Genomic DNA, 12,903 nt, shown 5'->3' on the forward strand with positions numbered 1-12,903 from the left:
TACATACCGGTACTAGCTCCAAATGGTGTAGCTGTCCCAACATTTGCTGTGAACAAATATTAAAAACATTAAAAATATGCATCAATTAGGTTTTTTATCAAACCAAAATAGTAAGTTCAACTAAGATGGTAATTTGAAAATTACGTAGCAAATGAACCACTGTCAGAACTGCCCCTTAAAACTATTCTGCACTCATCAGACCAGGTCCAATACAACTAATGTTCCATATTGTATACAGCTCGAAAATGACTATACAAAGTTAGGTCAGTTTTCTAAACTATCAGTTCTAACATAAGTAATAAGGAAAAAAGAGAAGTAAATTGAATTGATGACAATGACTTCAGCTATTTTTGCCATATCATAAAAAACAGGTTTTTTCCAAACAAATTCTATTGAGTTAACAGAAAATGTTACTAATATTATGGTAGAATATATTTAGAATACTTACTATTGGCAGGGAAACCAAATGTTATTGGTTTTGCACCAAACATCTTGGCATTAACTTGTCACTTGTGAATAACTCTTGTAAAAGGTACTGAATTGAAAGAGATAGAGAAAAATTAAACTCAGACATGCAAAATCTGACAATCACCCTTCGAACCCGCTTCAATATTGATTTTTCAAATTAAACTTCAGTAAATGGCACAAGGAACTGTTCATAAATGTTGAGTAAATTGATGTGATTTTATCTCAGGTTTTATCATTTGATCCTTCTGAAGACCCAGCCTTCTTCTCTTCTTCCCGTTAAGATTCAAATTCCTGATGTTGAATGATGACGAATCTGTGTGTGCATGACCAGACTTGGTCAGATAAAAACCACAATGGCACTATTTACAAGTTAAAATAATCAGTTATATTAAGTATATGATGAAACGGTCAGCACAGTAAGGGGAGATAAGCCCACCCTAAACTGTTCTAAAGATGTGCAGATCCTCAGGTTTTTGGGTAGAAGATTCCATGATGTAACTGTTCTAGGAAAGAATGAGAATTTGTAGTTTTCTGTTTTTGTAGTTATTATAGGCCTGAAAGTATTGATGTTGCATGTTCGAGAGACAGACTTTGATGCATATTGATGTAGAGGAATTTCAACGAGGCCACAAAGACACTTAAAGAACAAAAGGAGCCTGGCTTTAGCATGTCTTTGTTCAAGCGTTTCCCAGCCCAGACTGGTCAGCATGCTAGTCACAACACCAGGTTCCCTAGACTGGTAATCATTAAACACAAATCGGGCAGCTCGTAGTTGAGCATGTTCCAATTTGTTGATTAACTGGTGATGGTAGGGATCCCTTATGTGGGCTGCATACTCCAGTGATGGTCGAATGATCGCACACTAGACATTTGCTTTGATTTCAGACTTACACTTACTTAAGTTACGTCTGAGAAACCCTATCGACCGATTAGCCTTCGCGGTCACATTTGCAATGTGGTCATTCAAGGAGGTCGTTATTAATGGTTACGCCCAGATATTTACTTGAAGACACCACCTCAGGCTCTAAAGGACAATCGTCCGCAAATAGTCGGGCAGTGGATGTCATTAGGCAAGTCATTAATGAAAATCAAAAATAAGTCTGGTCCCACTATATCGTCTGCTGAAAGGCTGCAATAGCGGACATAAAACCATCAAAATCAAGTCCCACTATCTTATAATTCTGTTAAGACTTCCCTTTAAAGATGCATTTATAAAGTCCTTCTTAGAGGACAATGCCAACTTTATAGTGTATAATGCAAATACTACTACAATTAAATAGCATTTTAGAACACCAGACAAAACTGTGTGAAATAAATCAAGCCTTATATATAATTGCCTAACTACCTAGCTCTAATTACCAATAAATAGCCATTGATGGAGTGGACTGGATAATTAAGCTAATGATTGTCACTTGTCCAGGTACTTGAGTGTAACTGTTAGTACTTTAGGAATGCAGCCATTTTCAAAATGATACAGATATAACTTTATAATAGGATAACATTTCTTTGCTTCATTATTCATATGTACCTTAGCTGCAGAAAAAAGGACCGAAAAGTTTCCTACACTTTCTCCCTCTCCGAGAGCTTTCTCAGAGCATTGACATATAGATGTAATATACATCTGCTCACAGGGAAAAAGTCCCTCCAATAAGGGTGAAAAGGTTTAACATGTATAAGTGTTCCAGCTATCAAAGGACAGCAAGGCGCCACGTCCTGTCTTCATTTTATAACATGAATGGCACCCTGCCCTTTTTATTGTTAGTTGATAATTCTGTTGACTGTGTTTAAAAAATTATCCAAGATGCATCTATCGACTCAAAGAGGTTGTTGTCGGTGGTTAGAACACAGGAGTCTGACGTTTAATTAATATATGTATAATAGTCTTTATATAAAAAAATACCCCGTATACTATAAAAAAAACAGTATAGTATACGGGGTATTTTTTTTATATAAAGACTATTATACATATATTAATTAAACGTCAGACTCCTGTGGTTAGAACCTTGTCAATCATATGCATTACAAATCAATGTAGTTATTATTAGCGGTATCTTTAAAAAGTTCAATTCTTAATTTTACATTTCGTATTACTACAATCGATACTGCAGGCTATTCAGTAATATTGAGGAAGCACTGATCAGTATAACTACTGTTTTGTTGTAAGTGATAAACTGGTAAAAAAAAAAGACATGATCAGATAATAATGTACAAGCAAACATACCACCACGCCCCAGGTTTCTAATGCTATAAGAAATATACTGTTACTATCGTTCCTTCCTACTTATTTCACATCCCAAATAAAACGGACAAGTTATAGGTGTGACTTTGATTCGACACTTTAAAGTAATTTTTGTAACGTGCTGGCCGCTGAATGCTGTTATTTTATAGGCCACAGTAGCGTTACTGTATAAAGTATGTATTTCTAACGATTACCAATGATAACTTACCAGTTAATCTAAACCAATGTCCCCATTTCGTGATAACGTTTCACTTCTGTAGTTTTATTTTTAACCTCTTTCATTTCCATGCCGGAACAAGAAAATGGCGGTTGATTTTCTTTGAAAAAGTCTCGTCTTTTGAATGTTTGAAACCATAGAAAACTAAGAAACTATTTCGTCCGGACCAATTATCCGGACCAAACCATCAGAAAAGAAGCCAATAAGTATTTTATAAAGTTAAAATCCCTCTGCCATAGGTGCGAGAAAAAAAGAACTTTGCAAAGTATATGTTGGAGGTTTTTAAGTTATAAAGAATTTATTTTGATTTCATGTTTTAATAAATCATTTTGATGAGAAACATAACAGGTTCGGCACATTTTCTTAAAACTATTTATCTTTTTTTTTTATACAATTGGAATAGATGACATTCACCTGCATCACAAAACAAAACAAAAATGCTGCATCAGAAATAAAAAGTGTTTCATTTTGGGTAAGGTTCCATGATGATTTTGGGTACCCTCACGCAGAGACATATATAGATATAGCTCTGTATTATAGGTATACGTCTCTGCCTCACGTAAGGCCGGGTAATTGTTTAATTGAATGAAAATAGAAATCAAAATGACATAATATTTGAATTACACGGCTGTAGATAGATTGTTGACACCGCTGTGATTTCGTATAAATTCCGTTTTAAATACGTCTCATCTAAAAGACATGAATACCCAATCTCAGGGTGCGTCTCACGAAATGAATATAGCACAGCTCGTTTATAAGGATTAAACGAATTCAATATAGAAACGAAACGACATCAAAAATGTTAATATGACCTATATATAACATAGCCTAAACGTTGACCTCTAAAAAGACACGTGCCCGACTAGAAATCGCTGTCTCCAAAAACACACTATCCAGTCTGGTATAGAAGACTGCAAATTTAGGTCTCTAAAAGGTGATTATTACACGTACAATGTATTTCAAAATATGCGGATATCCAATTGTTATACTCCTCGTTTGACCGTTTTAGAAAGACCAATTGCTAGCTTATTAATTACGGTAAAACATATTTGATATAAAATGGCCGTTTCTGAAGTTGCCCTAGTAGGGCGCTTCCTTTACAGTGTCGCGGGACCGTCACGGTTGTAACCTATGATGTTCGAATTTTAATAAACGACCAAGATGTGTTTGTTATACGTCGACATCTCAAGCACGGAAATCAAGGTCATCAATATTCAAGGTCAGCAAAAAAGTGCATAGGTCATCTAACGACCATAAGATGTCTTGGGTCGTAACGAAGTCGCTCGGTTAGAAACTCCTAGATCTAGTAAGTCTAACTATCACTGGTCAACACGATGTATACATCTTAACTGATTCTGAAGAAGCAACATCTTAAATGTTATCAATATATATTAATTCCCAGAGGGGCTGGTATATCGATGGAAATATCTTAACGATCGTGACATTCCTATCGTCACATTTGTCACACCGCCAGTTTCATTTACGTGTTCTGTTCATCATATTGTCCATTCGTCATTGATCCCTGTAAAACTCAGGATTCATAATGTAAAAGCAGAGCTGAGATCGCTATAATACGTAGAGATGTCCATCGAAAGATTAAAAGTTGAACATGTGTTAATAATTTTACACATTGGGACATTTCTTGAAAATGAAGACGACTCATAACTGAAATGCAATTTGTGGTATTAATTACAGGCATTGAGTTCTAAGTAATAATAAATCCGATAAAAATTCTGCCTGCAATATGAAGAAAGTTTTATGTCTTTCAACTATACCACGGACTTGGATAACCTAATCTAATTCCGTGACTATACATATAAATACCTGTACAATTATTAACTTTACCTATTAAATACCTGAACAGTAATGTTTCACAATATAAAGAATGATCTAATTTAACTACACTGTTGTTTGAGGACGGAAAAGTATTTTTGTCAGTACATTCTTAAGACATGCGCAAACCGGCTTTAAATTTAGAATGTATTCTGAGCCAAATAGATATTTGAATAGTTTTCTTTAAACCAAGGACTTATAGATAGACTAATCTGATTCCGTGGTGAAACATATATAACCTTAAATACATTTTCCTTCTAGCATAACACACTGACATCCCTTTATCATCTTTATAGATACTTTGAAACAAGAAGGAAAATTTGAAGAGGTTTTTTTCATGTGTTTAGATAATACATCTATCTACAGCAAGTACAGGTATACTGGTCACAAGTAATTTCAGCTACGGATTGCTAAATAACTTACACGATAGTAACATATGACCAGAACTTGTTAGTACGTATCTAGTCATTGTGTTCATTTAAATAACAATAAATACACTAAAACTATAAATGATAACACGCAACATCTCTTACCTTGATTCTGGGAATATGACTAGCATTTCTTAGTACTCCTTTTATAACACCCAATGACGTTCAGTTTATTTTTAACGCAAACGTCTATTTTTAGTAAAGGGGATTTCCACATGACTGAGTGGTACCGGAGCAAACTAGATATGACTGGAAGAGTACATATAGTTTATTGCGTGTCACTGGTTTAATAGTTCTATAGTTTTCGATGGATCAGCATTAAATTATATTTATTTTTTATTTGTACGGATAAAATGCATTATAATTTATATACGAGGTAAAAATTCATTCTATTAAAATGGAAAATGTGAAACATTCGGGACTAATTTTCTACTGCTCTACCAGTAGCCACAGGTAAGTACACATGTATTACCAGTCAATTCTGATCAAATTGTAGTTTTTACACTTGAATCTTGAATAAAAGTACAAGTATGTTCAAACAAAACAACGACTAAAGCTATCGTATCTATCAATTCAATTGAATTCAACTCAAATCGGCTTTATTGAGATTACCAACATTAGCGTACAATCATTTGCATTTATACAATATATAAACATACAAAATAAGCATTTTAATATTGGAGTAATGATAAATGATGTACATACTAAAGGACCCCCACTATAAAACAGTACTATATATATGTCTCTGATGTGCAACATACTTACTTGTTCAGTGACAATCGTGTCGACTCACACATACAGACGGACAACCATTACGGACGACGTCACGTGACCCTCATGGTAACGATTGAGATTTTTTTCCCGGCAAAAATTAAAGTTAAAATCCAGCCCTCTCGTCCCCAGTCATTGTACAGTGTAGGAACATTTACTGGCAGGTGCTATTTTTTGTTTTATTTCAAATTCAGTGCTAAATCATATATATATATATATATATATATATATCATAGAGGAACATGATACAACATGTAAGCGAACTCACTTTTATCTATCTAAGGGAAGTTATAGAATTATAATTTTTGAATGTTTATTACTTGTTAAGATTTAAATCGTAGATCTTGCTGATCTGTGTTAATTTATCATCTTCCTCCTAACTTCCACACGATTATTCCTGGCTATAATCTATGTCTATCTTAATAAACTTGTCTAATACTTTATATCCTGTCACAATACAATCATCAAGAGGACAAAGAAAACCTCAGATCATTTGCCAGGGGGCTAGCATAGTAGATTTGGTCTGCGGGGAAGTGAATCCGTGCATTTATAATGGATATTACGGTATTCTCAGCATTACGGGTCATTACTTACAATGGAGAGGCAGCCATACTATTATAAAGTAATAGGGTATGATTGGATTGTATTATAATTAGTTATTACATAATAATTGGTTGAGATATATTTTGTAGGTATTAGGTTTTGTAAATATATGCATATGTTGTCTGTAGGGGAAAGATTGTGTAAGGACCTTTAATGAATCTGCCTGTGTACTTACATGTGTGTGCATGTGAGTGCGTGAGTTGATATGACACGTGACTAAGGACAGGCCAGATGATCAGATACCGTAGTTTACCCGTGTAAAGGCTTTGGCCAACTTGAACACTCCTGACCAGTATACAAGTTATATGTTATCTAAAGGTGAGAAGGAAAGTCATTAGCTGGGAAGTTTTTACTCTATTTGTTTAATAGATTTTTGGATATTTAATGTACCATTTTTTTGTGTAATTCAATTGTGCTTGTGTAATGTTATCTTAACTGAGTTCGATCTGAAAGTAATTGACATTTTGTCTTTGAACAATTCCAAGGTCAAAGTGAAAATGAGTATGTAAAGAAGTGAGTTTTTTTGTTAATTTAACTTTCTATGAATTGGCATTAAATTCATAATGGTCAAATGGTTTATTGGATATATGTATATTATTAGCATAAAACTACTGATTGAACTTAAAACCATTTCAATTAAAGACATTGAAGGAAACCTTCACGCCATAGCTGTTTTATCTGGATAATTTCTAGAATTTTCATAGCGCATATGATTAATTTGTAATAGTAAAAGTATAGGTTTAAAAGTAATGATATTTATGTAATAATGTAAAGAATAAATTTATAATCTTCAGGAATAGATAGCTGAATATATATATTAAAGTTGTAGATTTAGAAATTATCACATGAATAAAGATCATTGTCTATGTACATTTGATAGGTTAAAATAGATATATGGTATATTATAGCAGTTGTCGAAAGAGTTATTTCCCTTTTACTATGTTACGTATATAAGTATGTGAGGTATGTTAGGATGCATGTGAGAATTGTGTTGTCAACATGTTTTTTAATGGACAAATAAAATAATAAGGAAAATAAACCGGGTCTAGAGTAATGATTGAGATACCAGGTAACAATAAATACCTATTCCACGAAGTAAATGTTTCTTCTGGAAACCAGAATTGATCTGCTGCCCCCATTGTAATATTGGAACCTTATACTTTCTGTTTACTTCATGAAAACCCTTTTGTGTCCTAGTGCAATGCTTGGTACTACCTCACTTTTGGCCCTAGTGTGAGGATTCGCCCAATTGAGGAAGGCAATGGGTTCTATCCCCATGCCGGGACATACAAAAGACCTTAAAAGTGGTAGTTGTTTTCCCTGCTTAACGTTCAGTAATTACGGTAATGGAAATAACTGGTTTATCCGTTGTCAGTATAATGTGACTGGGTGGAATACTGTGATAGTTGCCTTCGGCATGGTATTTCAGTGAGGTAGCACTCTAAAATACATCAACATATGGAGGCACGTCCTTTGCTGTAAATAGGACGTTAAACTAAATACAACCAAACTCAATATAACCTATACGTGTATGCATGGGATAAGTTTGGACCAGTGCATGTTTCACCTCTGGGGTATTTGTTTAAAACCCACTCGCCCGATGGGCAAGTGCTTTTGAAACTTTTGTTCATGCTTTATTTATTAAATCGCACAATTAACATCTTTATCATATTTTACCTGTCATATATAAGGTTTAACAGTGAAAAATTATCAGAGATTCATCCCTTCCTTGAAATATCAATGTTATGACGAAGGAAACCAAGAAGATCCTCTATACCACACTGTGATTCTCACTTGGTAATACAAACAGAGAGCTTGTCAGGTAGGGGCGGTCCTGATTACCTGCTCTCTGGACTTATAGCTGGGATAATTTTGGTCAATTCTATGAATATATTACGACATATCAGGATTGTTTTAATTGTATTATATATAAGATGATGTATCCCTGCTATGTAACTATATGCTTTTATGCAACGAATATGTATACTTTTAAAATGTATCAATGTCATTGTGGCATATGACACATAAATAATCGATAACAATAATAATAATTATATAATAATACTAATTATATAACGACTTGACTTGTGATCGTTTACATCCATAACAAATTATATAGTGACTCTCTTCTCTGTAAAAAAAAAACAACCCACGGAAATCCCGATGATTTATATATGATCATGATTTATTTTGGAATTGCTTTAAATGTGTAATGATAACATTACTTTTACAACCCCACCCTTACAACCGTGTATTGTCGAATACATCTGCACGTGTATTCATAACTCAATAAATATACAGACAATAACAAAGTGTTATCAACCTGGACTTTGGATAAATATCTAGGCAGTGCAAAGTACGAAATGTAGCCCTAGAGCTACAACCTGGACGTTAGATAAAACTAGGCAGTGCAAAGTACGAAATGTAGCTCTAGGGACTCAACAGGAACCTTGGGTATGTTTGAAACTGCCATCAACAATCGAATACATCTAGGCCTTCCTGTCGACTTCCGTCTTACCTCTCCGAATTAGCAACATAACTGATTCCGAAAATGTTTGGTATGCAAGACGACTTAAATAACCTCGAAAGGCCTTTGACACGGTCTGGCACGCGGAGCTTATGACAACATTTAGTAATCTTGATGTTGTATGGCAAATTTTCAAGTGTATTCGAGATTCTTATTCAGATATAGTGTCTTTTTATTGAGTGGTGTGATCTGGCAGAAATGAAAATTCAATTCTTATCAAGTCCACCTAGGAACAGCTGACAAATAACGCAACGAAGCTGTGTGTGACATAGGAAGAAAAACTCTTTCTATCATAGGAATTAACCCCTTGTCAAGTGATATCAGTACACTAAAAACCGGTCTTTACAAAAAAAAGTAACTTTACAATCAGTTATATAAGGACGGGCATTGGTATTGGGTACAGCTCGGTACTACATACACTGCATAACTTGGTCGTTTTTAACATTACGCAGCTAAGCTCGTTCTTCATTCTTGGAGTAGATCGTCGTGCTAGGTCAGATATTGTTGAGTCCTTGGTATGATTACAATCTCTGCGGAAATTGACAAGAGGAATAAAAGGCTAAGTTCGTTTTAAACACATACAGGAATTGAAAACTTGTTTTTGCGAGTATACGAAAACGTCTGTTTTCTTTATCAAGCAATGAGTGTAAATGACCGGGGTCTCGACTCTAAACCGCTGAAACAACTCACTAAGCCACAATGTGCCGGATTAGTAAAGTCAGCTGTCAACAATCATAGGGACATCTCGCCAAATTCCACTCTAAAACTGCAGGCATTCACGGGACGGGGAACATGTTTACACATTCCGCACCCCAGTGGATGTTAAAATAGTGTCATAAAGATGACTCAGCTGGTGGCCCCCTCGTCTCTGTTCATTGAACCCCCTCATCCTAACCAAAATGGATTCTTTGATCTATTCCAGTCTATGATGTAGTTGTGCGTGTTAGCATGGCCTGTAATGGCTGATTTATTTATTGTTTCTCAGATGTCTTCCTTGTACTTCTATTGAAGAATGCTGTTTTATGACTTCAACGTCTTTCTGCTATTCGTTACGGCATGTATCAAATTTCCTGCCAGTTTCCCCGAAATATGAAAAGTTGCAGATGTAACACAGAATTATATAAACCACCCATGTTTTGACTTCCTTCGACAATTTGGCTTTCGGATGAACTGGTACACATGTACATGCTTAATGGTGTTGTAGGGTGGCATAGACGTGCTCATGTGATGTTTGCGCAGCACTCCTGAAAGTGCTTCAGACACCCCTTGCATGTATGAGATAGTGACCATGTCGTTAGTTTTTCCGTTTTTGTTTCTTGGGGCCATTTGCATTAACTTTATTTTCCATTTGCTTTTCTACTTTCCTTATCGACCATTCGGGGGATACACATGTTGTCAGGGCCTGTTTGATATGTCGCTTTTCAATTTCTATATCTTCCTGTTCAGTTATGATGTTTATGCATTCTTCCAGGAGAGAATGGATTGTGTGAATTGAAGTTGAGGTGCTGGTCTGTGTGAGTTCGTTTTCTTTTGAATATCAGCAATTCTATAGACCTATCAGCTCTCCTTACGACAAGGGTATCCAGGAAAGGAGTTTTTCCGTCTGCCTCTTCTTTTGATTTTATTTCATGAAACCTGTGTCATCCGCCTGGTTTAGGTGAGTTGATGGGTTGATGACCTCACCTTTATTGACTACTTCCAAGCTATCGTCAGCATATCGCTTCCATAGTTTTGGAAGACACTCCATCGGAGCAGTTGTAATGGCTTTCTGCTCCAGATGCTCCATACATCAATTAACAACAATGGGTGATACTGGGCTCCCCATTGCTGCCCTAAACTTTTGCTGATAAATTGTGTTCCTGAAAGGGAAATAATTGGTGTTGAGTATAAACTCCAACAACTCAATGATGGTGTCAACAGGTATGCTTGTTCTCTTCTTCAGGCTTCAGTCTAATTTTAACATATCCCTTATGACCTTTTCAACCTCGGCCACTGGCGATTGGTTAAGAGAGACTCTACGTCATTCAATTTAAAAATGTACTCTTCAACAATTACGTCATCCAGATTCGACGCCAACTCTCTCGAGTTTTTCACGTGGTACTCTGTTTTTCCAACCAGTGGACCAAGGATGTCTGCAAGTAATCTTGAATCACTCTAGCCAATGGAACGTGAACAATCATCAACAGGACGTAACGGATAGTCTGGCTTGTGGATTTTGGGCGTACATTATATGCATGTTTTCTGATTAAGGGTAGACCTTTAAATATTGTTCTTGATAGTGCCCTCGCTCTTCATCTTTGTGAGAATTGTGACCAATTTAAGTTTCTAGGATGGTGTGGGTTATCTTTCAGCACCTCGTATGTTTGTTGTTACTGAGCATGGTGGTTATCTTTTCTTACTATTCTGCTTTATCCCTAACGACGGTTGCTCTGCCTCTGTCTGTAAGTAACATTATTATGGACTTTTCTTTCCTCAATGCAACAAGACCCTTCCTTTCTCCTTTAGCAAGATTGTCTTTTGATAGTTTAGATCTATTTAGGACTCCAATCACCTCCGATATTGTTTGGTCAGTCTTTGTCTGTGTGGCTTTGAATTGCGATCTCTGTGGCCGCTACAAACTCTGCCATCGGTAAGTGCATTCTATTTTCGATTATTGAGGACGTTAATATTCTATTTATTCCAGATTATGTGTTTTAACTCCATATCAAAGTTGCCAAAATGATACCGAAAACTTCAATGTAGACCTTGACTAAACTAGGTAGTGTTCAGCTTGGCATGATAATCTATGTCCAATGTAGACCTTGACTACACTAGGTAGTGTTCAGCATGGCGTGATAATCAAGGTCCAATGTAGACCTTGACTAAACTAGGTAGTGTTCAGCTTGGCGTGATAATCTATGTCCAATGTAGACCTTGACTTATCTAGGAAGTGTTCAGCTTGGCATGATAATCTAGGTCCAATGTAGACCTTGACTAATCAAGGTAGTGTTCAGCTTGGCATGATAATCTAAGTCCAATGTAGACCTTGACTAAACTAGGTAGTGTTCAGCTTGGCATGAGAATCTAGGTCCAATGTAGACCTTGATTTATCTAGGTAGTGTTCAGCTTGGCATGAAAATCTAGGTCCAATGTAGACCTTGACTACACTGGGTAGTGTTCAGCTTGGCATGGAAATCTAGGTAGTGTTCAGCTTGGCATGAGAATCTAGGTCCAATGCAGACTTTGACTAATCTAGGTAGTGTTTAGCTTGGCATGAAAATCTAGGTCCAATGTAGACCTTGACTACACTGGGTAGTGTTCAGCTTGGCATGGAAATCTAGGTAGTGTTCAGCTTGGCATGAGAATCTAGGTCCAATGTAGACCTTGACTAATCTAGGTAGTGTTCAGCTTGGCTTGATAATCTAGGTCCAATGTAGACCTTGACTAAACTAGATAGTTGTCAGCTTGGTGTGATAATCTAGGTAGTGTTCAGCTTGGCATGAGAATCTAGGTCAAATGTAGACCTTGACTAAACTAGGAAGTGTTCAGCTTGGCGTGATAATCTAGGTCCAATGTAGACCTTGACTTAACTAGGTAGTGTTCAGCTTGGCGTGATAATCTAGGTCCAATGTAGACCCTAGTTCATCAAGGCCTTGTTATGTTTGGAATAAAACTCTAGGGATCCATTGTGGATCCATGTCTAAACTAGGCAGTCCGCATGCAAGCATGGATTGTAGCTCTAGGGATCTTGCCTAATTCTAAATTATACTAGGCAGTGCAAAGAGTAGAATGTAGCTCAAGGGAAATCCCATATATACATGTATTTCACTATTTTCTT

The 12,903-nt window shown here is 36.0% G+C and overlaps 2 protein-coding genes across 2 annotated transcripts in view; one reads left to right on the forward strand and one right to left on the reverse strand.

The window, feature by feature from the left end:
* The window catches only part of LOC110449676 (nuclear pore complex protein Nup98-Nup96-like), a 53,581-nt gene extending 47,557 nt beyond the window's left edge, over positions 1-6,024 (reverse strand). The window contains exons 1-3 of the mRNA XM_021496688.1: positions 5,951-6,024; positions 449-535; positions 8-46 (exon numbers count right to left, since the gene is read on the reverse strand). Coding sequence (XP_021352363.1) covers positions 8-46; positions 449-491 — 82 coding nt within the window. The 5' untranslated portion in view covers positions 492-535; positions 5,951-6,024. The remainder of the gene's footprint in view (positions 1-7; positions 47-448; positions 536-5,950) is intronic.
* Positions 5,499-12,903, forward strand: part of LOC110449683 — a 51,359-nt gene continuing 43,954 nt past the window's right edge. Inside the window, exon 1 of the mRNA XM_021496708.1 lies at positions 5,499-5,638. Coding sequence (XP_021352383.1) covers positions 5,583-5,638 — 56 coding nt within the window. The 5' untranslated portion in view covers positions 5,499-5,582. The remainder of the gene's footprint in view (positions 5,639-12,903) is intronic.

This window comes from Mizuhopecten yessoensis, unplaced genomic scaffold (assembly GCF_002113885.1).
Source record: "Mizuhopecten yessoensis strain PY_sf001 unplaced genomic scaffold, ASM211388v2 scaffold4783, whole genome shotgun sequence".
Classification (NCBI taxonomy): domain Eukaryota; kingdom Metazoa; phylum Mollusca; class Bivalvia; order Pectinida; family Pectinidae; genus Mizuhopecten; species Mizuhopecten yessoensis.